The 23,973-nt window shown below is 45.9% G+C and overlaps 1 protein-coding gene across 2 annotated transcripts; it reads right to left on the bottom strand.

Moving 5' to 3' along the window:
• Positions 1-727: 727 nt before the first annotated feature.
• On the bottom strand, positions 728-22,791 carry ORC4 (origin recognition complex subunit 4). Of its 2 annotated transcripts, XM_078865576.1 has the most exons (14): positions 22,604-22,791; positions 20,983-21,062; positions 20,358-20,434; positions 19,203-19,293; positions 18,703-18,778; positions 16,708-16,793; positions 16,358-16,406; positions 15,397-15,548; positions 12,414-12,587; positions 8,876-8,962; positions 7,662-7,770; positions 5,495-5,590; positions 2,442-2,509; positions 728-1,711 (listed from the first exon to the last, which is right to left on the bottom strand). In XM_078865576.1, exons 2-14 carry the CDS (start codon positions 21,037-21,039, stop codon positions 1,511-1,513), a joined length of 1,323 nt encoding a protein of 440 aa, XP_078721702.1. In that variant the 5' UTR covers positions 21,040-21,062; positions 22,604-22,791; the 3' UTR covers positions 728-1,510. The 2 variants fall into 2 exon arrangements, with proteins under 2 accessions (XP_078721702.1, XP_078721711.1); XM_078865585.1 differs by lacking the exon at positions 5,495-5,590.
• Positions 22,792-23,973: the final 1,182 nt, after the last annotated feature.

The raw sequence follows: 23,973 nt of genomic DNA on the forward strand, positions 1-23,973 counted from the left end.
TTTCGGTAAAGTCACGTAGGTATAAAATAAATCACGACGCTTCGGGCACAACACAAGCGTCCATCTTCAGCTTAAGGGGGTGCCAGCAATCGGTCAGGTGGGACCCAAATATTTGATGTCTCGCACGGTCACGCCTAGGGTTTATATCGTGGCTCATCTTGCCTAATCACATCATTTAATAAAGTTATTTTACGCGGTTATTGAAGCCATATCTCATGGTGGTTGTCAAGGCCCCCCCCCCCCCAACTCGGATGTGAGGCACCTGCATCACCCATCGCATTGCGTGCAGCCATTGCTTGGGTCCTGCTGCATGTGTCCAAGGTGAGATGGGATATTTAGACAAATCCTTATCAACCTTTTTTTTCACGTGCAGATAACTGCAGTTCCTAAAGGATACGTAACTATGATGCAGATATTGGCAGTTCACCAGCATGAAGCAAGCCTGACTGCTGATGAGACAAGTGTTGCAACCAGTCCAGTTTTCCCATCTTAAATTAATGCTATTGAAAGATACATTCAGCAGACCATGCAGCTGATAAGTTGTGTAAGAAACGTGATTTTTTGTGTGGAGATGCATACGTACGGTGCTAAAGAAGTTCAACATATGAAGGATTTGTTATAATGCAGATAGGTCAGCCATCTACTTACTGCCATCTACTGGCCACCCCTAAGTTCGGCCGATGAGCATCTCACCAATGTCACGAAGCAAGTCCTGTTGCAGCGTTTATTTAGTGTCAGAAACACAGCACGTTATTTCATCGGAGTATAAGTTACTTTAAAATACTTAATGAATGGCAAAAATGTGTGAAAGCGATCACCACTTTACTGTGCACACACTGAAATAGTGGCAGCCCATTGCTCGCTTTCACATTCCCATCAACTCTGCAGTTGAAAATAATTTGCATTACTGGCTCAAGTAGTTTTCCAAAAACACAGAATGAAAGCATGGCCACGCAACAGGAAACAAATAAACATAGCAGACAAATCAATTAACGATTTTTTCTTTTCTTAGCAATGACCCTTCTTCAAAACAGAAGAGCCACTATCTGAAATGTTAAGCCTACTGTGTATACTTCTGTTATAAGGACCGTTTGAAATGGTGGGAAAACTCCCCCCTCTCCAACCCCCCTTACTCAGGTGGCCGTTTGAAAGGGTGGGAAAACTCCACCCCCATCCACACCACCCCGGGGTCCTTCAGGTGACAGGTGCGTCAATGCAGACGGCGGCGGCGAGGGGTTTTTCCCATCTCAACCGCTCCGTGTGAACTTCTCCTCGCCTGGCTGAGCGTGCGACGGGGCCACTCCGCGATGCGAGCGAGCCCCTCCGCAAGAGAGAGTCCATATTCTCGCCATCGCCACGGGACGAGCTTGACGCCAGCTCCAGTGCCCGCAAGCCGGCAGTCATTGTCGCTCTGGAGGTAGAGTCACGGCGTACAACGGAGCCACCAGGAGACGGGACGACAAGAACGCCGAGACGAGGGAGACGCCCCCCCCCCCAACCCCTCTCCGAGCTACCCGAGTGAAGAGGTGGCCCACTGCCGCACGTCGGTGGGGCATTGTGGGTAGTGCTGCAGGGCGTCCGTCAGCTGCGAGTCGTGGACCAGCAGCCGCATGAGCTGGTACTCGCGCTGCACATGGCCACTGCCCGCCCCGCGCCCCCCCGGACCTTCGGCCGAATGCACAAACTCCATCTCCTGCAGGCGCTCGAAGGCCTGGGTGCGAACGTGTGCGCGCGTGTTAGTGTCAGAGCACCGGGGTTGCGTTTCAGCTGTGCCGTCTGCGTCGTGCGGGTGGCCTGCATTTCAGTGGCTTAGGTGCTCTGGCAGTGTGGACCAATTTGTTTTTTTAATCCGTCCAACAAGCTCAACTTTGGATAAATGTTGAGCATTGGTAGTAAAAACATTCCGTCCTGAAATTCCAAAGCAGAAATGTATCTTGCACAAACAACTTTTTTTAATGCTACAATTAAGCCAAATATCTTACAAGCATGTCAAGCCAGTGTCCTCTGACTCCAATTAGCAGAGAGGTGACACTCAACTTTCTTGAGAGCAGTTAGCCAGGAGAGAAATTCCACATTCACATGGCATCGGCTGGTCTACCCCTAAACTGCCCATTCCCTCATGCACAGGCATGCTTAATTGTTCTACAGATTAAGTGCTCACTCGCTCTCCCGCACTCCTCTTCAGTGAGTTTGGGCAGGCTACATCACTCGAAGGCATTGTTGACCCAAAAGGTGAGGCTGGTGTCATAACAGCAGCCAAAGGAGAAACGAGCCAGAAGATGTTCACAGTGAGTGTGGAGCGATTATAATGGGAAGAGAACTCCTCACCAACGAATTTGATTACTCAAGAAAAAGCGATCAAGCCCATTTCCAAATAAGCACCTGCGACGTCAACACGGATAGGACACCGCACGTAAGATATGTCAACAGTGACGACTTACCTTCATTACCACTGCCTTGTTGTAGTTGTACACCGAGTGAGCTTTTCTCTGGACAAACTTCTGGTATTCTAGGGAAGGGAAACAATGAGAGTTGCTTGGGCCTGCTGATCAAAGTCACGTGGGCTTGCTGATCACCTATAAAATGCCGAGTACCGCGCTACAATTGGGAAACGAAAATTTCAAGTTAAATCGGGCAACAATTATATTCTATTTAGGATTTATACAGCAGCGCCCTTTTCAGGGCACTTAACAACACAAGCCGACGGCGGTACACAAGGGGCAAAAGGGGAGCAAACGGGTCAGCGAGAGAGGTGATGGAAGGGATGGAGGGACAGGGGCTGGGAATGGAACTGATGTTGTTGCAGGGGTAGGGAAGGAGGAATTACGGTGGAGTGCGATGGTGAATGAGGGTGACAGATGGGTGCAACGTGGATGAGAGGCAGCGGGGTATGCGGTACACATGTGTGAAGTGGTAAGATAGGTGCTATGGCTGGGCATGGATGAGGGTAAGTGAAGGGTGGTAGGGGCAGAAGTCTGGTGGCCGAATAGTTGAGCTGATTGTCAGTCACAAACATTCAGTTAACCAGGAGATTAAATAAACCCATCGAGACGCACAAAACATCACCACTTTTGCAAGTGGACCTACATGAACAACGTTCTGCAGTACACAGACATAATTATCACTGTAGCAAACGCTTGTGTAGGGAACATATAAATGTTGAACTGCATACTTCTTCGTGTTTACCATCATCATCAGTCACAAATGAGCCATTGTTGGATGAGAGCCTTCCCCCAGGCCGGTCACCATCTGTTACAGTCCTACGATGTAACGATCCTCCCAGCCTCGAGACAAGAGCTGATTTCATCGCTTTGTCTCCGTGGTGCAGCACGTGGTCTCGGGCGCGTTACCTCCCTTCCCAGCCTGCCGTGTCGTTATTCTGGACCACCAGCCGTATCGACCAACAGCGACGTATACTGCCCAAGCTTACTTGTTATCTGGGGCACCGCGCTGGCAAGATGTTATCTGCTTCGCCGAGTATGCAGGAGGGCATGAGTTCGTTCCCGTCCCTGATGTCTGCTGTATATTTGGAGTTTGCATGGTCTCCCCGTAGTCGCGTGGATTTTTCTTCCAGGTCCTCAAGTTTTTCCCTCCACCCATCGAGAGTATTTGGCTGCTATAAATTTCCACAAGCCAATTCGTTGAACTATCAAAGAGTTTAGTTTACTTCTATTTTCATACCATCGAGAAAGGTGGACTAGCAAAAAAAAACACTGCACTTCAGAAGACTAACCACCACATGGACAGCACTTCAGTACAGTTGACTGTACATGCGATGTGCTGACCCTGCCATGAAAGGAGGTCAGCCCTCAGCGGGTTGAGCGAGGAGCAAAGAAGCAAGATGACACCATCAGGACTGCCTCTCAGTAATTGCCTCCATTTAAAACGACGTTTAAAATGTCTGTTGCTCCTTCCTCCAGTTAGCCCACCGGTGCGAGCTCAAGAAACCCGAGCTAAAGATGACACAACCCTCAGGGGCTTGTGTCAGGCACACAGCCTGTTCGTTCAGGGGTCACGGGGGAGGTCAGGATGCCCTAAAGGGTCGTAGCCACATCCATGAGTCTTCTTTCCATAGATTGGAAGCAAGGAGGCATGGGCGTGAGAGCGATGTTAATGGACGATGTGGGAATTTTTGGAGATGGTTGCGTTGCCTGGGGGAGTTGTCAACATTATTCATGAGTTTAAACAAATGGCTGTGTGGCTATCGTTTTGGTGCCTGCTGTGATTTCACAAAATATCTTGCCACCATATACACATTGGGAAAATGTATGCTGTGCATACGTGGATGTGTACACGAGCTTTAACTTTTAGAAAAATTATCTAACATTGACGGTTGCATTGAAAGCCAAAATGATCGTCATAAGATTACATGGCAATTACATTTGTTCACTGGAGATCTTTATAGAATTATAAAAAATAATTCTCGAGTCCATCCGTGTCTGAATTCACTGACCTGGACACAAGTGGTGTTCCAACATCACTTGAGATTTCGTAACTTGTTCAGGAGGGAACTGCATTGCGTTATTTTGAAAATTCGTTTTCGAGTAGTGCTTTTTAATCCAAATGAAAATACTGGATCAACTGGATAAACTTAACTTGTATTTAAGGGCTGGTCTTTTGGAATTTTTCCTCACTTGATGCAGTAATTTTAGCTGTGACGGTCCCACCTGATGACGGAGACTTGTGTTGCCTCCGAAACGTCGTGATTTATTATTTTATTTCTATTATTACTTCTATTAATTTTATTTTTAATTTTTACCTACGTGACTTTACCAAAAAAGCCTAAGAGTATGAATCCTTGCAGTCACGAAAGCTTCAAATCTAGAATGGATACACGTCTCTTACGCGAGGAACTCGTTGTTTGTACATGATGAACAGATGACGTTCTCTGGGTTATCCACAATTAAAGGCAGCGTGTCTGTGTGAAGGCAGTGTGTGTTTTGGACAGTTGAAACTGGTGATTTATGATACAGATTCGTTTCCTTTGGCTTGGGAATTCTTCATAAAACTCGTGCCAGAGGCCCGATGACTCCCAAGTGCGTGGACTGCCCATTTACATTGAGACACATTTACGCATTACTGTACATTCATCAACACCAGTCTGGCCGAGTGATGCTTGTGGAGGAGTGGGCCTACCCCGGGAGCGGTAGCGCAAAGGGTTAGCATGCTGCGCTACGAACCCGGCGACCCGACTTCGATTCCTGCTCACGGCCAACACCAGCGACAATTGTCGGAATCGGTCCTGGGCTTGAGTACCTGGTGTGATGTGTAAACATCGCCACTGGGTAAACAAAGGCGGCCGGGCGTGGTGCTGGCCTTCATAGGTTCTCACTAATAGGACGTGCCCCTACAGTCTATTAAGGCTATGAGGGGGGATTCTTGTCTTTGTCTACTCCGAGATCAAAGCTGGGCTTGGAAGAAAGCAGGATGTGGCGAAGAGCTCTTTGAATACAAGACAGCCTCTCCTCCCGCACTGCAGGTGCTCGCTGCTTACCGTTGAAGACCATTTGGAAATTGAAGGGCTCTCCATCGTATATGTCATTGAGGTGCTTCATGGCGATGATGAGACACAACTCCAGCACGGACACCCCTGAAGGGAGGGCACAGAGCTCAGGATTAGGCCATGATCCCGAGACGCACAATGGCCTTCTGTTGCTATGGATGCCACAGTTTTTTCTTTTTACATCAATATTTCTTTTGTCTCTTTTTTTCAATATCGTCCCCATTGTGCTATTAATTTTTATTTCACAGGACGGAGGACCCATCCGGAACTCTCGCAGAGCGGTGCAAACCTGGTGTCAGAGAACGACCTGCGGAAGCGGATATCACAGAATTACTTCTGATGTCGCGCAGTTTGGGCCTCGATCCACACAGCAGAGGGCAGCACTTTCCCACCTGGCCTGCTATAAAGTAACGCGCATTTCGTAAGTAAAAGTAATATTTTAATTCTCAAGAGCTGGAATTCCACGAAAGTAAGTCCAGAATTAAGTTTAAAATGGTGTTTTTTGTAGTCATTGGTGACTAGGATGAAACCATCAGCTCACTAATCTCAAGAACCCCATTTAACCACGGGTGGCTGCCCAATACCGAACCCAGGTACCTCAGCGGTGCTGGCTCAGCACTTTTCACCTCCGAACCACCGGACGCCATCGGTGGCACCACTTAACAGAGTCCTTGAAATTCAAGTCAACTAAAGCCCATCATCAAAATCCCTACAGGGTCAATAAAATGGCACCACTTTGCAGGAAGTTAGTAGCATTAGTCCTGTCCTGTAGATGGAATGGGCAGCCACTATGGGGCAGAGAATAGCGCTGTCCCGATGCTCATTTGTGCAGGGAATCACTTCGACTATCTTCGAATTGCAGCCGACAGCACACTTTCACAATTCCCCGTTAATTTAACCAGGCACCTTATAAAGATACTGTGACACCGACCAAGAGGATGCCCGGCTGCCTGTACACACGTTACGCATTCGATCCAAATTCGTTTACCCTCTCTGCGATGCAGAATTAAGATCCCGTGATCATAATCAATTTGTGTTTTTTTAAGCTATTTTCACGCGTGAAACTGCCTCAAGGCTCGTGCAAAACTGTAATTAAGTGCCACGAATCGTGACAATGAACAACGGCGACAGCATCACATGGCAAATAAAAACAACAAATGTCATGCTGCGTTAGGTCTAACACAGCGAAACAAGACGACTTCACGATAGCTATAGGCTCTGTCAGTAAATTCCAGTGTCTCCATGCTGATATGAGAGTAAGGTGGTTCAAATTTCTTAGTTTTATGTGAACAAGTGTTGGCTTAAATTAAAACAAACATAATGAGAATGCCAGTGTACTTTACAAAATGGTATTTGTTTGTGCAAACGCACATGTAATCTTATATGAATGTCACAAGTTGAAAGCTAACAGTGCCTTGAACCGTGCCACTCGTGAAATTCAGCGGTGAAGCTGCTATAGGACAGGGTGCGGCCTCAGGGCCCCATTGTTCTCGGCGACCCAGCTTCACAGTGACGCCACTTTCCCCCTTGCACTACCGAGCCGTTTGCCATGCACCAAAAACATAACGACGTCTTGGAAGGACAAATATTGTGAGTTTACAACAGCTTGCTTTTATCATCAGAAGCCCATGGGAGCTATACACTTAAATCTAGATTGAAAACTAATCTCTTTCGAAGTGCTCTTTGTGTTTTGTTTATTGTCCTTCCCCCTGCAGCTCCGATTAACACGGTTGGCTATGTACGGTGCCAAAGAAGTTTTATATACATCCACACCACTGGCAACATCGGCCACGATTAACCCAGTGGCGGATGAAGTCGTCGCCAAGCAATCCCCATCCCTCACAGTCCTGGGATGCAACGATCCATCCGGAGCACGTGCGCCGATGTAAATCGCTCCACCTCCACGGTGGGCGCCTCGTCGTCGTGCAAACCGATAACGGCGAGTCGAGCAGCCATTTGGACCCTCCGAGGTCATTCTGTTGTTACAAATACATTTGCTTCACGCAATCTTGCCCGTCTCCGCCCAGCTACCTACGCCGCCTGAATTCGCTCACGCGGCGTACGTGTGTACGTTGAACTTCTTTCGCACCGTACGTCAGCGACCGTGCCGATCGGAGGTGCTCATGATGAGCACCGTTTGCGTGCCGCTGCAGATCACCTTGCAGGAGGTTGGTTACAGAGTCGGCTGTCAGCAGCCGGCTGGCCTCCTGCAGTGCAGCGGCGGATATCCTTGGGGCTCTCAGAGTCACTCGGCTCAGAGCCAGCATCTGCGAGAGACGTTCAGGAGCGGCACCAACACAAAATTAAATTAGCGACAGTAAAAAGAATAATCGTCACCTACGCACCGTTTATTTTAGTCTGATGTGACCGCAAGTGGACGAAAATCATCGAGCGTGGCGATGACTACGACTGCCTGCGAGAGACCCGAGCACGACTGACAACGACCAGAGGTAATTATCGCATCTGAATGAAGACGCATACAGGGGTAACTAATGTTTTAGAGACTGCAGCACCTCGAGGGAGACAAACATTGTTAATTGGCTATATATATGTAAAGACGTATATAAAAAAACGTACTGAGTTCACTGATTGATAGACGTGGAGGTGAGCAGGGGGGGGGGGTGAATTGCACACACCCTCATACCAATATTTAATAACTAAAGAGTGCTTTACAACACATTTTGATCACGGAAGTCGACTTGACCCAGAATAATTGTTTTTAATCCAGACTATTACTGACTGAAATGAATTGAGCTGAATAACTGTACGCTGTGTAACACACACACACACAGTGGTGGTACACAGTGATTTGCTAAATAGGCAGCCTCTGATAGCAGAAGACTCAAACGTCTTTGAAGCAACCGAGGGCAATCGTGCACAGAAGAATCTTATTACTTTGGTATTATATTCTTCACACGAACTAATGTTGATTTGACCACCAAATAATCGCATAAACCTGTCAATGATGGCTTTCTAATGCCATCTACAGAGAAACCTCTGCTAGCCAGACTAATTGGGAGAGCCCTGGGGTCAGGTCAACCGATCAGTGCTGCTAGCTGCAAAACAACAACAAAATAACTATAACCCCATATTGCTATCGATGTATGATGCATTATATTTATACTTCTGTCAATGTATTAGTCTGTGTGGTGTGTGTGTGTGTTACTGTACAGATCAACAGATCGAAAGCATTTACGGTGGTATGCCGTGAGCTGTGTACCATACTCGGATTTGAACTAAAGACTTCGGCATTGCCAGCCCGGGACTAACTTCCAAGCCACCTGGCCACCTCAATATTCCCAACTCGCAGTTAAAACGTGGCCATGTGCGAGGAGGTCTGCTCTGTCCCCTCTGTGCTAGCGCGGGTCTCACCAGTATCGCGTGGAGAGAACGCAAGTCTTTGCTCATGAAGTACTGATTTTTCAACACCTCCCTGACCGCCTGGTTCTCGCTCAGCATCTGCAAGGTAAACATCGGCCTCGGTCAAGCCTGGTTAATAAAAAAAAACTTCAGTTCACCAAAGCGTTGAACGGAAGGAGACAAGAGCTAGATGATATCATTTAAGTCAGTGGTTATGCGGTAATACCTGCATCCAGCCTCACGAACGTGAGCAATTCACATTTGCAAACGTAATTTGTAACTTTGATCATTACGTGTGTGCCCATAGTTCAATGTTAACATGCAATTTTATTGAGGGACTACTGCTGTGTGTTATCTTGGTGTGGTCTGGGACCGTTTTTTTGTTTTTGCTGCCTTGCCGAAGGTTTATAAATCAGAATTATATAATATAATCTTACCTATACATTTTGTATTCATTTATATTTAGTGATTTTCTTACCATTTTCTCTATCTTGCACGCCTATTGTTTTTTGTATTGTTTGCTGATGTAACTTGCTGACCTGCACATACTGGACATTTGTGAAAAAGAGCTTCATAGCTCATCGGATTCCTCCAGTCTAAATAAAGATTCTGATTCTTAATTGCTTACGTGTGAGAATCAGAAGGAATACACTCATTCATCTTCGCTCCTCATGTTTACCTGTCTTTCGGTGTGTGTGTATAAAGGTTTTCACATTCCATGAAGTCCTTACATTTTTTATATCACTATTATTTTGGTCGTCTGTTGGAGAGACAAGGCCCTATGTACATGTGACATTTCTATCACTTGCTCATTTTATTATGGTAGGCACTTTGGCTTTGTTTCGGGACACTTTTTCAGTGGATGTGATTGTCTGATATTGGTTAATGTCTATGGTAGTCGTGGCTGGCTGTGGTGATGCGTGGAGGTGATGGGAGGTGGGTGGTGGTTGTGAGGTGTTGCAGGTGAATGTCTGTGACAGTGGTGGGCTGGTTGTGATGTCACGTGGAGGCGGCGGGTGATGGCTGTGGGGTTTTGATGGCGATTGCGACATTGGGGGACCGGGTTGTAAGCAGTGGTTGAGCTTCTGCCGGTAGTGGCTGTGGAATGTGGGCGGCCATCTCGTGGGCCGAGTATAGGAACCACCAAACCCGTGGCCACAAAATGTGCTTCATCCTCTGCACGTGCCATCTCCATGGCAACCTCACAGCAACCTCTCGTTTGCCTGGAAAGCTACACAATGGGACCAATTAACCACGGCTAATTGGATTTGTACCACAAATGAGCTTCCACTAAGATTGGAATTATATAGTCGGGATAATATATTAGGCGGGATAAGGACACACACTCCCACACAATCTAAATAGTCAGTAGGGTGTGACATCCCCTTTAAATAAACGAAAAGGGTTAATACGTTGCATATTCATCTCAATGTAATGGCTGTCAAGATTTGTTTTTATTTCTTAGACTTGCAGTGTATAATGCAGTGCTGCATGTATTAATTACAAATTGCATTATATGGCATGTTAAAATGTATTGCCTTATAACTCATTGTTCACAATCTGCACTAAATTATGGCCTTCACACATAGGTGTGTATGTTTGTTGAACTTCTTTCGCACCGTACGTAACCAGCCGTGCTAATCGGAGGTGTGCTGCACGCGTATGGCAGAGTTTTAATGGTGGCTAAGGGTTATGTAATTGCGGATGCAATTGGGAAGAGGGGTCTCTACTAACTGGGACAATGACGAGAGGCAAAAGTCTAATATAAATAAAGACGCAGACAGGGATAACTAATCGTGTTTTAGAGTCCAAAAATTATTTCTTTAAACGTGCCAATTAGTTACTCGTTCACCACACTGGTGTTGTGGAGAGTAAACCCACAACACTTACAATGAGTACGCCCCGTTTCACTGGTTATTACAACCAGCTTCATCACGCGAAAGCCTAAGTGTTACAATGCTTTAAAAAGACTGCAGTGCACTGAGGAAGACCAAACATGGTAATTGGTTATTTATATGTATGTACGTGTATAATAAGTAATATTAAAAAATACTTTTTTTTTTAAACACGCTTTAATGAAATGTACCATACTCGTAATGGTAAAACTTCACGACTCCAGGAAGTGGCCACAAAGTTTGCCATAACGTAAGGGGCCATGGTGATTTACAGCCGTCAGTTGAGCGTGGATAATTAGACCCAAGCCGAAACATAACATAAAAAAATCATGTTTAAAAAAAAATATATATATTTTTTATAGAATATAGTATTGTCATCAATATGACATAAGTATACCAAATTCGCAGTCGATACCACATTATCACATTGGGAAGTGGGTTAAAATTGAGTTACAAGATTTGAGGATACGACAACAACAATAGACAGAGTGAGTTCATAGAAAGCGTGTAATAAAAATACGTACCGAGTTCACGGATTCGTAGACGTGACAGTATGGGGGTTACGTGTGCAGGACAAGAGTGCAGAGTACCAGAGACGGTCGTTGAGTGGGGACCTAGAGATGGTATTGTAAGAGTGCACCGGGGATGTTGGATGTTGTCTGTGCAACACGGTCAATGTGGGATTAGGCAGAAGTGACGGCGGTATATGGAGGCATCGGTGCCATGGGGCATGATGACCTGTCGACAACGATAACGCTCTGTTTCGATTTAAAGCTTTCGTGACTGCAGGGATTCATCTTCTTGGTTCTTTCGGTAAAGTCACGTAGAAGGGAAGTAATAAAATAATAAATATAAAACATAATAAAATAATGAAATTATTTTATTATGTTTTATGTTTTATTTTTATTATGTTATTACTTCCCTTCTACGTGACTTTACCGAAAGAACCAAGAAGATAACGCTCTGCATGTTTTTTTTAGGGTTTATGATTCGTGCTGATTATTTTCTCGATTACAGACCCCGGTACGAATTGTGTTATAACCATAACTGCAATTTTACGATGTTTCCACCGACCTTTCGTGTTATTTTAGTCGGAACTACACCGCATGCCCAGTGTTAACGCGCACCGAATGCTTATGTAGGTGGGTACGTGACTCTCAAGGATTCAGGCCACTTCAACTATCAGTTCACTCAGTTCAACACAATTTTTTTTTATAAGCAATGCAGTGCATTCATGCTGCCTAATGGCATGCCAGCACTGAGGGGGATGAGAAAAGTGCACTCCTGGAAAGTCACACAAAGGCCAGTGCACTCTGACATGTGCCACACGCTAAAACAAATCTTTTATTTTTTACCAGATAAGGCCCACCGAGCTGTATAGCTCTTTTTTAGAAGCGACCTGGCTATCACAAATGATAGCTAAACAAAGTGGCTTATCACGTGGAAATGTATAGCAGCCAAATCGTCTAAAACACGTGTTTATTCTAAATGCGGAGGGACAAACCAAGCACGGAGAGAGAGACATACAAACTCCAAATATATAGCAGGAGTTCAAGGTCGGGATCGAAGCTACTACCTCCTGCATACCGGACAAGGGAGTTAAACATCTCGCCACCGTGTGTCACCCTCGGGTGGTAGGGCTCCGCAAGCCTCACCTGGACGCTGTCGTTCCAACTTTTGGCAAAAGCGACGTCAGGAAAGGCCTGCGGCAGTGTGAGCGTCTGGCAGAACGCGGCGACGTAGTCGTCAAACTCGGGGCAGGGGAAGACGTGGATCTGCCGATGGGAGAAGCGCGACTTCACACGCTTCTCCAGCAGCTCCAGCACATCCTGTGGGCGGGGGCCGCAGGGAACTCGGCGTTAGCCACGCGCCCACGGCAACCGGGGCCGGACGGGGTGGAAGGTGGCTGTGTCCCCGGTGGGATCGTGAACTTCACACATTTCCAAGGCTTTATTCCACATGTATCCTTTGTGCACATAATTTTATTTTATTACCATGGACTATGATTGAACACATTTTCCTGTTGCTTTTCCTTGCCAGTATGGGTCACGTTATGTTTTAAAGATATTTATGGCTGCTGTTGACTTAAGAAGTCTCCATCTTCTATTGTACTGTAAACGGAAAAAAACTTAATCAAATAATCCTGCTGTAAAAATATGATGCTTCCTAAAAGTCATGTCCTTTGAACTGAAAATCCACTCTTTGTTTTACCACACCTATGCGCAGCTGTGGACATTCCCATGGTCCCTCGTATTCAACTCGACCGCAATCCTCTTCTAAACCTTTTTATGCAACGTACATTTTGACCCCCCACCATAGGGATGTGGAATTTCGACTGCTGGCACAACACCGCTAAATGAGACGAGCATTGGCCAGCACCCACCTGTGTGGGAATACAATTCTACTTGACTTTAGTAACTAGCCCGACAACTAACCCTCAAGTCAGCAGAGGCATTCGAGTTGTTCTGATTAAATACATTTCAGTCAAAGTGTCTCCCTGCTCAAACAGGAACGAGGGCAGTGCTCATCTCAAATTTGCAGCCATGAGTCAGCAGTGGAAATCCCACATTTATCTTGCAGGGGCCAGTCTCTCTATGGGAAATCTAATGCTAAACACTGCTATCGAGCTTCATGAAGCCTGCGAGCGAGTGATTAACCAGAAGTCAGGATACGTGACGCTCAGCAGTGGGCCAAGGCGGGTGATTAATCAGTACGTAACTAAGCCCAAGGCGCGCACACACACACAGCCAGACCAGCTGAGAGGGCCCACTTCCCACTATAGCCAACAGTGCTCCAGCAACCGTCGGATATCTGTGAATAAAAACCTTTCACCCACAAACTTCCTCATCTGTTCGAGCCTGCAACAGCGGTTGGTTAATTTTAAGAGACCGTTAAGCAAATGGCCATGCGGGTTTCCTCATCATTAGCACGCTTGCTATCAAGCCAAACACATTTTAAAGTTTGGTGATTTTAATTAAATTCAATAGGTTCCTGCATTTCCAATAAAACAAGATTCAAAGTGGTCCAAGGGTGTCCACTAGAGGGCATGCTAAGCCTGTGAGAATCCCCTGAAAGTAAATGGAATTTTTTTAACACGATTCCTGCAGGCATTGCCTACGGTGGAATCGTGGAATTCAAATACGATTCCTGCAGCAATCACCCGGCACTTACAATATCGAGTGCATCTAGTCAAATGCCCAGTTACTTAAGATAATAAAAATGTTCAGCAATGAGCTGCATAAGTTGTGAAATTATATTGCGTAAGGATTCAATTACCGGAAGGCTTTAGGGCTCATGAAAGTTAACCATTCGCAGCCAGTCCCCGACTTACAAACACCAGACTTACGAAGAATGAAACACACGAACGAGCTACCATAACTTATACATTTTTAACCGTCCAACTTGCAAATGTGAGCTCGCACTTGTGAACCGAACCGCAGAACTATTTGGTTTGGCAAATGTACAATATTTCTTCCTAATTATAAGTTTAACAATGCTTCCCTTTTTTGTTGAACTGTAACACATTTCATAACACTGACCGTTTGGGCATTTAAATAGTGCATTATTGCATTCCGATTTTACGAACCGTTCGACTTATAAACGTGGCATGTGGGTAACATGGACATATTTGAGTCCTATTTAGGCATATGCTACGTTGTGTTCATTATGGGGCGCATAAATGATGATTGTTTTCTTATGGCCATTTTTTAAATCGTTATTTACGTATTAATATGAATCTTTTATTTTTATTTGATAAGTATTGTTTTTTGTTTGTATAATCTGTATAAGGGACTGGCTAATTGATGTGCAGCATTGTGGGATGCAATTGCATGCTTGACGCTATGTAAAATGAAACCTATTCTTTTTTTTCTGTTTTCCAAAGGCTCTCCACCGTGGCACCACCCCATTCTCTTCAATGTGCCCTATTCTCTTCAGCGATCTTGTCAATGTCTGCGGGCACGAAGGCCGAGCCTGGACAGCACTCGGATGGGCAACTACTATGCACAGGGCGTTGTTGTTATAGGGTGGGTGTACAGGGCGGGCAGCAGAGGGCAGTGCAACACAAACTGCTGCGTTGTAAGTCTATACACTGCCCATCTTCACCGACTGCCCAGGATGGTAAAGTGTTGTTAAATAACCCCACGGAGTGGGGAAGCCTTCATCCAGCAATGGATTGACAAAAGGGGATGCTGCACACGTGTATATATATACACACACACCCATGATGTCCACATAGACTCATCAACACGACTGCAGTGAACCCATTCATACAGCTTGGAGGACAAAGGTAGGGGTGCCACGATGGTGAGATGTTAATTATCTCACCTGGTGTACAGGAGGTCGTGGGCTCGATCCCGACCCTCACACCTGCATATTTGGAGTGTGCACGTCCTTCCTGTGGCCGTGTGAATTTTTCTTCGGGTCCTCCGGTATTTCCCTCCCACATTTAGAATCGATATGCGTTTAGAGTATTTGATTGATAAACATTTCCACGTGACAAGTAATTTCTTCGAGCTATCATTTGTGAGTGGTTCGCTTCTGAAAAAGCTATATATAGTTCAGTGGGCCTTATATGGTGAAAAAAAAAAAGCATAAAACACACGTAAACATTTGTAATGCGTTCATAACAGGACTTACCAAGCGGCACGTGAGTCCCACTACAGCAATGGGCGTCTGGGCAGACTTTGCCACGTCGAACAGGTTGTAGAGGAGTGCCTGGTTCTTGTGCTGGACGAACAGATCGAACTCCTCCAGCACAAACAGCACGGGGCGAGTACTGCTCCGCTCGCCTGCACACGACACAGTTAATTGGCAACGTACGGTGCGAGAGAAGATCAACATACATACATAGCATACAAATCCAGCTCCCGGTTTCCAGTTGCCATATCCACACGATGGCAACAATCTAAATCAGTGTTCTTCATTGCAAGGCCCGCGGGCCACTTACGGGCCTTGGTGGCCTTTAGTGCGGCCCTGACAATACTCAAATGTAAAAATACCCCCATCATGCTGTCAAACCCAATGGTTTCAAATGTGTGGCAGACCTCACACTGATGTCTTATCAGCCAAAGTGCCACCCCCCCCCACCCCCCGAAAATATGTAAAGAACACAATTAATGCGTCCGATGCAGAATGAAGATCGCCCCACAACCATTTGTCAGTCATGAGTGTTGTTTGACCATACTTCACCACGCTGGTCAGCGTGGGTTGGTGCATGGGGTGGTCCGGTAAAGCTATCCATGGCCGGGAATCAGACCCATGTCGCCCGATTCGTAGCAGTGTGCAAAGCAACGCACTACTGCTCCACACCACCTCACACAATGGGTGCTGCCTAATTCCAATTTAACTTCAGGGCTGCATTTCAATCTAATAGGATGATGACTCCTACCTTCCCACAAAGTGGGGCTGGTTTTGCCAACTGCAGAGGAATAACCGAGCGAATCAAACCCAACAAGGATTTTAACACCTTCCGGGCAGTATAATTCACTCCTTTTTCATATTAAAGCTGGTAAAAAAAATTTACTACGAGTGTGCCACGATTTTAATACATCAAGCTTTCATTTATCAAGAGGGACCCAAGACAATAGTTCACGCTTACCGCTTTTTAATGCTGTCAGCAGAAAGGTGAGATTCTCCGCAAAACTCCCCTGGAAGACAATTGGTGTACAACCTCGGGTAAGAAACTGTTCCACACCTTGGCAATTCCCCAGTCCCCCCACCAGCCAGCCTGGTCAGGGAGAGCTTTAGCAGTTAAAATACATTTGCACTTACGGTACGATAGAGCCGAACACTAATAAAGCTCAAATTGTGCAAAAAGCACTCTGACTCAATTACTTAACGGCTATTTGACGAATCACACGGCGGAGCAGCGACCGCTGGCATTTCAACACTGGCCCGGCACGCGGCATTGCTCGTACAATTTCAGAAGGATGTGGGTGTAAAGCTCACAAACACTTTGTCCCCAACTGTGTTCTCCAGCTGAAGCTGCCGCGTGATTTCCTTGAGTGAAATGCGGTCGTCCTTCTGCAGGAGGCCTGGACGACAGCCGAGCGCACAGCACGTGCGTGAGTAGAGGCACACCTCGTGGCATTAATTACTCCGCCTTCGGCTACACGCGCATGCACACACAGTGCAGTGAGAGCACCACTGCCACATTCACAAGCTGCACACTGAATTTGTAATTGCAAAGACAATGATCCCCCATATCGCCATTAACAGAATGTTGGGGCAAGCGCTGTTAGCGAGCACCTATGAAGGCTGGCAAGGCCCATGAGGGAGTGGCTGGCCAGCACCATGCCCCCGGCCACCTTTGCCTCCCCAGTGGCGATGTTTACACATCTCACCGGGTACTCATTTGAGACCGAGTTGACCTAGTCGAGGCCCAGGACCGATTCAGATCATCGTCACTGGTGTTGGTCGTGAGCGGGAATAGAACTCGGGTCGTTGGGTTGTAGCGCAGCGTGCTCGAAGCAGAATCAAAATATTTATTTATACTGGAGGAATCTGATAAGCTATAAAGCTCATTTTCACAAATGTCCAGTTGGGGCCGGTAGGTACGTTACAACAAACAATACAAAAACATTACAGTAGTGCCAAGTACAATAAAGGTAAACAAATCACCCACAACATACAAATAAAATAAACCATCCCATTCCAAGCAGGCGAAGCCCACTGAGGTATGAACTTATTTTTCAGCAGCGACAAAGTGGCTAACCATTGCAGTACCGCTCAACACACACACACACACACTTTGTGACAATATTAAGTAAACAGGTTTGGTGGATTGTTTAATCACCAAAGTAATGTAACGTTTAATCCATGGACCAATGGGCAAACTCCATTCGTATGCTTTGGGTCTTTTGGTAAAGCCACGTAGATAGAACAAATGTTTTTTTATTATTTATTCTATCTACATGGCTTTACCGAAAGACCCAAAGAATATGAATTCTTGCAGTCACGAAAGCTTTAAGTCAAGATTTAAACTCCATTAGGTCCAGCAGCTTCCTCCACAGTCATTAAAGTTACAACCACTGTATGAGCAGTAAACAGTTTTTCATCCTCAGGATAGAAGGGTGCCCATTTACAGAAATGCGGACTTTGCACGACTGACTCACGGCAACCAAGCAAGGCTGACTTTTTTTAACAGTTTTACTTAACTTGATTCCTGTGTCGTGGTCAAATCGTCGTCAAATCTTGCAATCTACATTTCGTCCACTTCCCGTTGTCCAATCAATCCCCAATGTTGCACACATACTCAGATCCGGTGACAATGCATGCCTGTATCAAATTCGGCATCAATTAATTGCCTCCTTTAAAGCAATTAACATTTTGTATAGACGACTTGTTAATTATATATATATTTGTGGAGGTCAAAAACGCCGCGGTCCCTAAACTCTGGAATCGCCTCGCCCAAGAAGCAGGCGCCACGTGTCTCAGGCGCGCCTGCTCCGTGTCAACGAGTTACGGAAGTAATCAATGAATTCAAGTAAGCGTTGATGTGGGAGCAGGCGCCGCATCATTGACGTACTTCTTGACTGTGAATAAAACCGTTGTTTTTTTAAAAACTTTTTTTAAGGAGTTTATTATTATATTATTGGTTCTTTCGGTAAAGTCACGTAGAAGGGAATTAATAAAAATAAAACATAATAAAAGAAAAATATTATTTCCCTTCTACGTGACTTACCGAAAGAACCAAGAATATGAATCCCTGCAGTCACGAAAGCTTTAAATCGGAGTTTATTCTTCTTATACTAACCTGACGGGGGAGGCACCATAATCATGTAGGTGGTCCTCCAATGCAGGACATTCTTATTTTCCATTGTGATATTTTGCTGATATTGGACAATTCCTTCCGTATGTGAGAGAAAACAAGATTGCCCAGAGAAACCCATGACGATGTGCATTAACCCAATTCAGCGACACGTGTAGATGTGTACCACCCACCGTTCAGATGAACCTGCATGAGGTTCTCTCGGATGGAGTTGTTTTCCAGCAGCTCCTTCAGCACGCCTTTCAGAAGCTGCAGCGGCAAAACCAAACAAATTAGCACCAAGGACCAGGCGCTAAACCCCAGTGGGAAACGGTGAATGAACCAACATGTTTTTCCCTGGATATGTCCTTCTAACCTCTTTGCAATGTCCACATAGCCTGGAACAGTTACCATGTACCTATTGACATCGTCCATTCCAGGCAAATTCAACATTTTCATGGCAAGGGCTAGCCTATCCAAAGGACAAACCCAGTTGTCAAAGGTGAACCAGGTCGCCCCTAAACTGGGAATTGAACTCGCAACGCCTCCTGACTGCGAGATGTTTGCCAACACGACACCACGCAGCTGCATATACTGGGCCCCAATCCTCACGTGAACAACTTTATTTCAATAATCGCAAGGGTTACTGTGGGAATGGGGGCAGCTTCTTATCGTCACTCCCAAAGGCCCTCACCATGGATTTTCCCGAGCCACGGGAGCCGACCACCAGCACGGAATTGCCTTCCCCCTGTGTGGTCGTTCGTTTGAGCATCTCCAGCAAGTGCCTGCCAACATGCACACAGGGACATGGGCAACGAGTGCCATTGCTGCTCAATATTGAGCCAAAACTCAATACAAGTCAAAGACAAACGTGATTCTCTGCTCAAATGACCATTGCGGCGGATCTCATCTCCGATGGAAACAATTGGTGGAAATTCCACGTGCTCAAGGCAGGTGCCAGTCATTGCATAATAGGGCAACCAATGTTGATTTCTCGCAGTAGTTAATCATTTTATTAATCCTGCAGAAAAACCTCCGAGAAAAATTTGAACTCGAACCCGGAGCACTGCACCTTTCAGCCAGATCCATAACGTCACAACAACTCCTTGTGAGAGGTGGAGGGCTTCCCACATTTGGGTGGCCTTGTTTAAGCCCCGTCAATTGACAGCCGAGGGCCCATACGTTGACTGGTAAGAGAAATGGTGTCAATCTGTGCCGAAGGAGCCCGAGTTTCACAAAAATAAATACAACCCCCTCTAGTTGTCTTTCATCTATTTACACACAGATACAGCCCAGCATGAAAAGGATTATACTCATCTGCCTGTGACAGCTAATCACTACTCAGTCACTATGTTACATTTTACGACTGAAATGGCTCCAGCCATTAACGTCAGGAATATTCCTAAGCACTGCTTAAATGAAGACTCAATTTGCACTTAGATGTGCAAACCTCGATCGCTAATCGCTCTGAAAATGGATTACATAGCATCTTTCTCAAGCATTGCTGCTAAATACAGAAGACGAACGAATGCCTGTCATGAGGCTGTGAACGTGTCACTTGTAATGAGGTAGCCTTGCAGTCGGAGGTGACTCCACAAACGCAGTGGTCTTGTACACCAGGGAAATTATGCCGCTTTGATTAGGTGAGTGGAAATCTGGTTGGGCTGTCAAATTTCGTAATGAAATGCTATCAAGAGTAGGTGTTTTACATTCAATTGAGCTCGATGTACATTTCAGGATTTTAAAAAATTTAATCGAGCTGCGAATCGTGAGATGGCACCCCAGCGCCATCCAGCTGAAAAGAATAGAGCACGAATAAACGGCAAGATGATGCATGCGCAGTGCCTACTTGCGTTGGGGCTCCATGTACAACGGGATGCCGGTGAGCGCCCCATGGCACAGTCTTTCTCGCAGACACTTGTGCACCTGCGGAGCGGTGGCAAGTAACAACCACCGCAGTCACAATCTGCGCAGTTACACATCTTCTTGGTTCTTGGTTCTTTCAGGGAAATACTAAAGTAATACACATGTTGACAAAACCTAGCAGCCGAGTGATTGATGGGACAGGGCATAACAAAAACGACGACAGAGGCGATTTTATTTACACGAGTGAACGTATTCTGAAATCTACAGAAGGGAAGTAAAAGTGGACATAACTGGTGAACGTTACGAGGAAGGACTTGGGTAGATATTTCCAAGAGCGGTGCAACCTTTCATGTAAAAAATATCCCACCGAAGTGGATATCACAGAGCTACTCCTGACAGCCCTTAAAGTGGTCTTTGGTTTACAGATTATATGGGTATCCCTTTGCCATCTGTTCCGATTTCTTCGCTTTACAGTCAAACCGATATTTTGGCACAACTTTCCAACCATGAGTCAAGCACAACTAGCCATCAGTGCCATCTGGCTGGATAGAGACAGCAAGCATGTGGTTATGATACAATGCCAGAATAAACATTGTGGTAGTGCTGACCTCTGACACGCATTGATCCAGTGGCAACTCTGCATTTTTCTTCTTTTTCTTGCTCATGGCAGCTCGTCCGGGCGTTCAACCTGAAAGTAGCAGAATTAATGTCAGTTCTTCATCGTATAATCCAGAAACATAGGTAATCCCCGTCCTTCTAAACAAGTCAATTCCACATTCTATTTGCTACCATCACCGCTGTGTTGCCACAATGGTGTTTTATTGAATATGGAGAAAGATGTGATGAATAACGTTCCCAGTAATTATCACCTGCAATGAAATCAATCAAACCAAATGTGACAAGTGTGCTGTGGTGAAGTAATCACTCAATGTGTGTGCACGTTTTTGAGCGTTCTGACACTGGGATGACTGTCATAATCAAGCATTGTCTTGCGGCGCAACACTCATTGGGTTAGAGATGCATGAGCAATAACAACTGTTCCACTCACGCACTGTACTGTTCTTAACTCGTGTGTCTCAATATCATCACGTTATTCGTTCACGTCCGTTTCGACTTAGTATGTTTTAGCATGTAATTTATGCTAAAAAAAGTTATTCTTTTGAGGCACATTGGTAATGGTGCTTTTTCATGATTAAGTTCAGCGTTCAAAAATCAATCCGACCGGTTTTCCTGTAATAGCCGTCCTGAGCCCAAATTGGCATCATCCTTTGGGCCTTATCACATCTTTGCATGGTGATCATTGATAACCAGAAACAAAATCTGCTCCGCTTGTTACGCTGTTGGCAGTCTTGACAATGCTGTTATTTAAGCATCTGGCCAAAACTTTGAAAAAAGAAAGATTCCTTGAATGCACTGGCTGGCCATATTGTTAATCTATTGTGAAGGACGGACTATACTTGACTGCACTATGTAAATTAAACAATTTTTATTTTACTCAACTAAAACTTTTTATTTTAGTAGGGAAGGCCGACTAAGCTATATAGTTAATTTTTTTAGAAGCGACTGGGTCACAAATTATAACTCAACGAAGTGGTTTATATCACGTGGAAATATATACACCAGCCAAATACTCTACACGGAAACCCCGGAGGACCCGGAGGAGAAATGCACGCGCCCACGGGGAGAGAGACGTGCAACTCCAAATATACAGCAGGCGTCAGGGTCGGGATCGACCTCCTTGTACACCAGGCGAGAGAGCTAACGTCTCCCCACCACGGCGCCCACGTACACATGAAGCAGAGCCAAATAGACTCCCAGAGGCCACGGTGGAAGTAGCGGTACCAGCAGTGGCCGCAATTACCAAAAACTAAGCGATGCTTTTCAGATTTCCGAAGCACGGGAGCAAAAGATAGGCACAAACTATTTGCATACGAAGAGGCGAGCGCGCTTTGTGAATACAGCGATTCAATCCGTTCACGTCTCAGTCAACGATCGGGTACCGCGCAAGATCACAACGCATGCACAAAAGGCGCAGCGCGGCTTCGAATTCTGCTCGCGGATGACGGGGGTTAAACAGCCGAATAAAGGGCGGCGCCTGTTCAAGTTAATTTCAAGTTCATTATTAGGTATAGCCCTGTGAGCCATTCGGCTCTTGAATCGGGTGCAACCGCAACAAACAAAAAACATGAACAAGAAAACATCTTAAAGTGAATATGTGACTAAGTGTACCGTGAGGATGGCGGTGTGCTCGCCGGAGTCGAGTTCCCACCAGGGAGCTACTGGCGCGACCTAGAGAAGCCGGCTTGTGGCGAGAATACCCCCGGTAGCGTCAGCGTGACAGCACCGTCACCACCGCCACTATCACCGTCACCACCACCGCTGTCCGCAATTCACTGCCAAAGTCGCGTGTCAGTTTCCCGCGCTTTTTACACTTCCGGGTAGCGACGTCACCAAGCGCGAGGCGCCGCTCGCTGCTGGACCAATGGGAGCGCAAAGCGTGGCCACGTGACTGGACCCTGGTTGGACCCCACGATTATCGATTTAAAGCTTTCGTGATTGCAGGGATTTATATTCTTGGTTCTTTCGGTAGAAGGGCAACAATAAAATAATACAAATAAAACAATAACTTGTATTACTTTAGTATTTCCCTTCTACGTGACTTTACCGAAAGAACCAAGAATATGATCATCCGGAATGTTTATTCAAACTGGAGGAATCCGTAAATACATGTTTTTTTGTTTGTTATATTGCGTTTAGAACGCGACACGTTCGTGAAAGCCAACGTGTGTTAAAGTGGAGGAATCCGATGAGCCGAAAAGCTATTTTTGTCCAGTAGGGGGGGGGGCAGAACGTTACAACAGCAAACAAAGCAAAAACACAATCATAAGAAGGCCAATTTGCCCGAAACGTCGCATCTTATGTATTTAGTTTTTTTTATTTTACGGCCACTGTCAGTGACGAACGTGGTTGTTATTGTTTTTTCTTGCTTACGCACCACTGTCAACGAATCAACAGCAGCAGCATCACCAGATGATTCGTTTAAACGTCTCAACCGGTAATGAATACCCATTGTAATTTATATGCATTCACGCAAAGGGCTCACGAGTGACGCCATCACATCTATACCTCTATTTAAGGAACGAAACAGGAGGATTTCGCCACAATTTGGCTGCCGCCTGATGATGCCGGTTGTAATTACTGTCGAAACGTCGTACTCGGATTGTAAATGTTGCAGTGGGTTTACTCTCCAATACACAACCGGTTGGTTGCTGTGCTAGTAACGAATTTGCATGTTCTGTTTACGTTACAAACTTTAATAATTGGCTATGTCGGGTGGTGGAGGGTTTAACGACACAACATTTATATTTACGCCTCTTATAGATTCCTCTTGTCATGGAGTTGCCATGGAAACCGGATCTCTGATTCGGGACCCGGATCCCCCTTGCCGGTTGCTATGCGAAACGCCCACCCCCTCTCCCCCTCTCCCCCACCCCCATGCCCCCACCTCCTCTCCCCCAGGCCCCCACCCCCTTTCTCCTACCCCCTCTCCCCCACGACCCCTCCGTCACGCCCCTGCCCCTCTCCCCCACGACCCAAAC

The sequence above is a fragment of the Lampetra fluviatilis genome, chromosome 2 (assembly GCF_964198595.1).
Source record: "Lampetra fluviatilis chromosome 2, kcLamFluv1.1, whole genome shotgun sequence".
Lineage (NCBI taxonomy): Eukaryota > Metazoa > Chordata > Hyperoartia > Petromyzontiformes > Petromyzontidae > Lampetra > Lampetra fluviatilis.

Bases quoted from the DNA above. Each gene is read 5' to 3' on its own strand.
- ORC4 (XM_078865576.1), bottom strand. From the start codon at position 21,039: ATGAGCAAGAAAAAGAAGAAAAATGCAGAGTTGCCACTGGATCAATGC. The intron at 18,779-19,202 runs GTGAGGGCCTTT...TTGCCGCTGCAG, and splicing joins GTGGCTCGGGAAAATCCATG to CTTCTGAAAGGCGTGCTGAA. The intron at 7,771-8,875 runs GTGAGACCCGCG...CGTCTCTCGCAG, and splicing joins GTTCTCTCCACGCGATACTG to ATGCTGGCTCTGAGCCGAGT.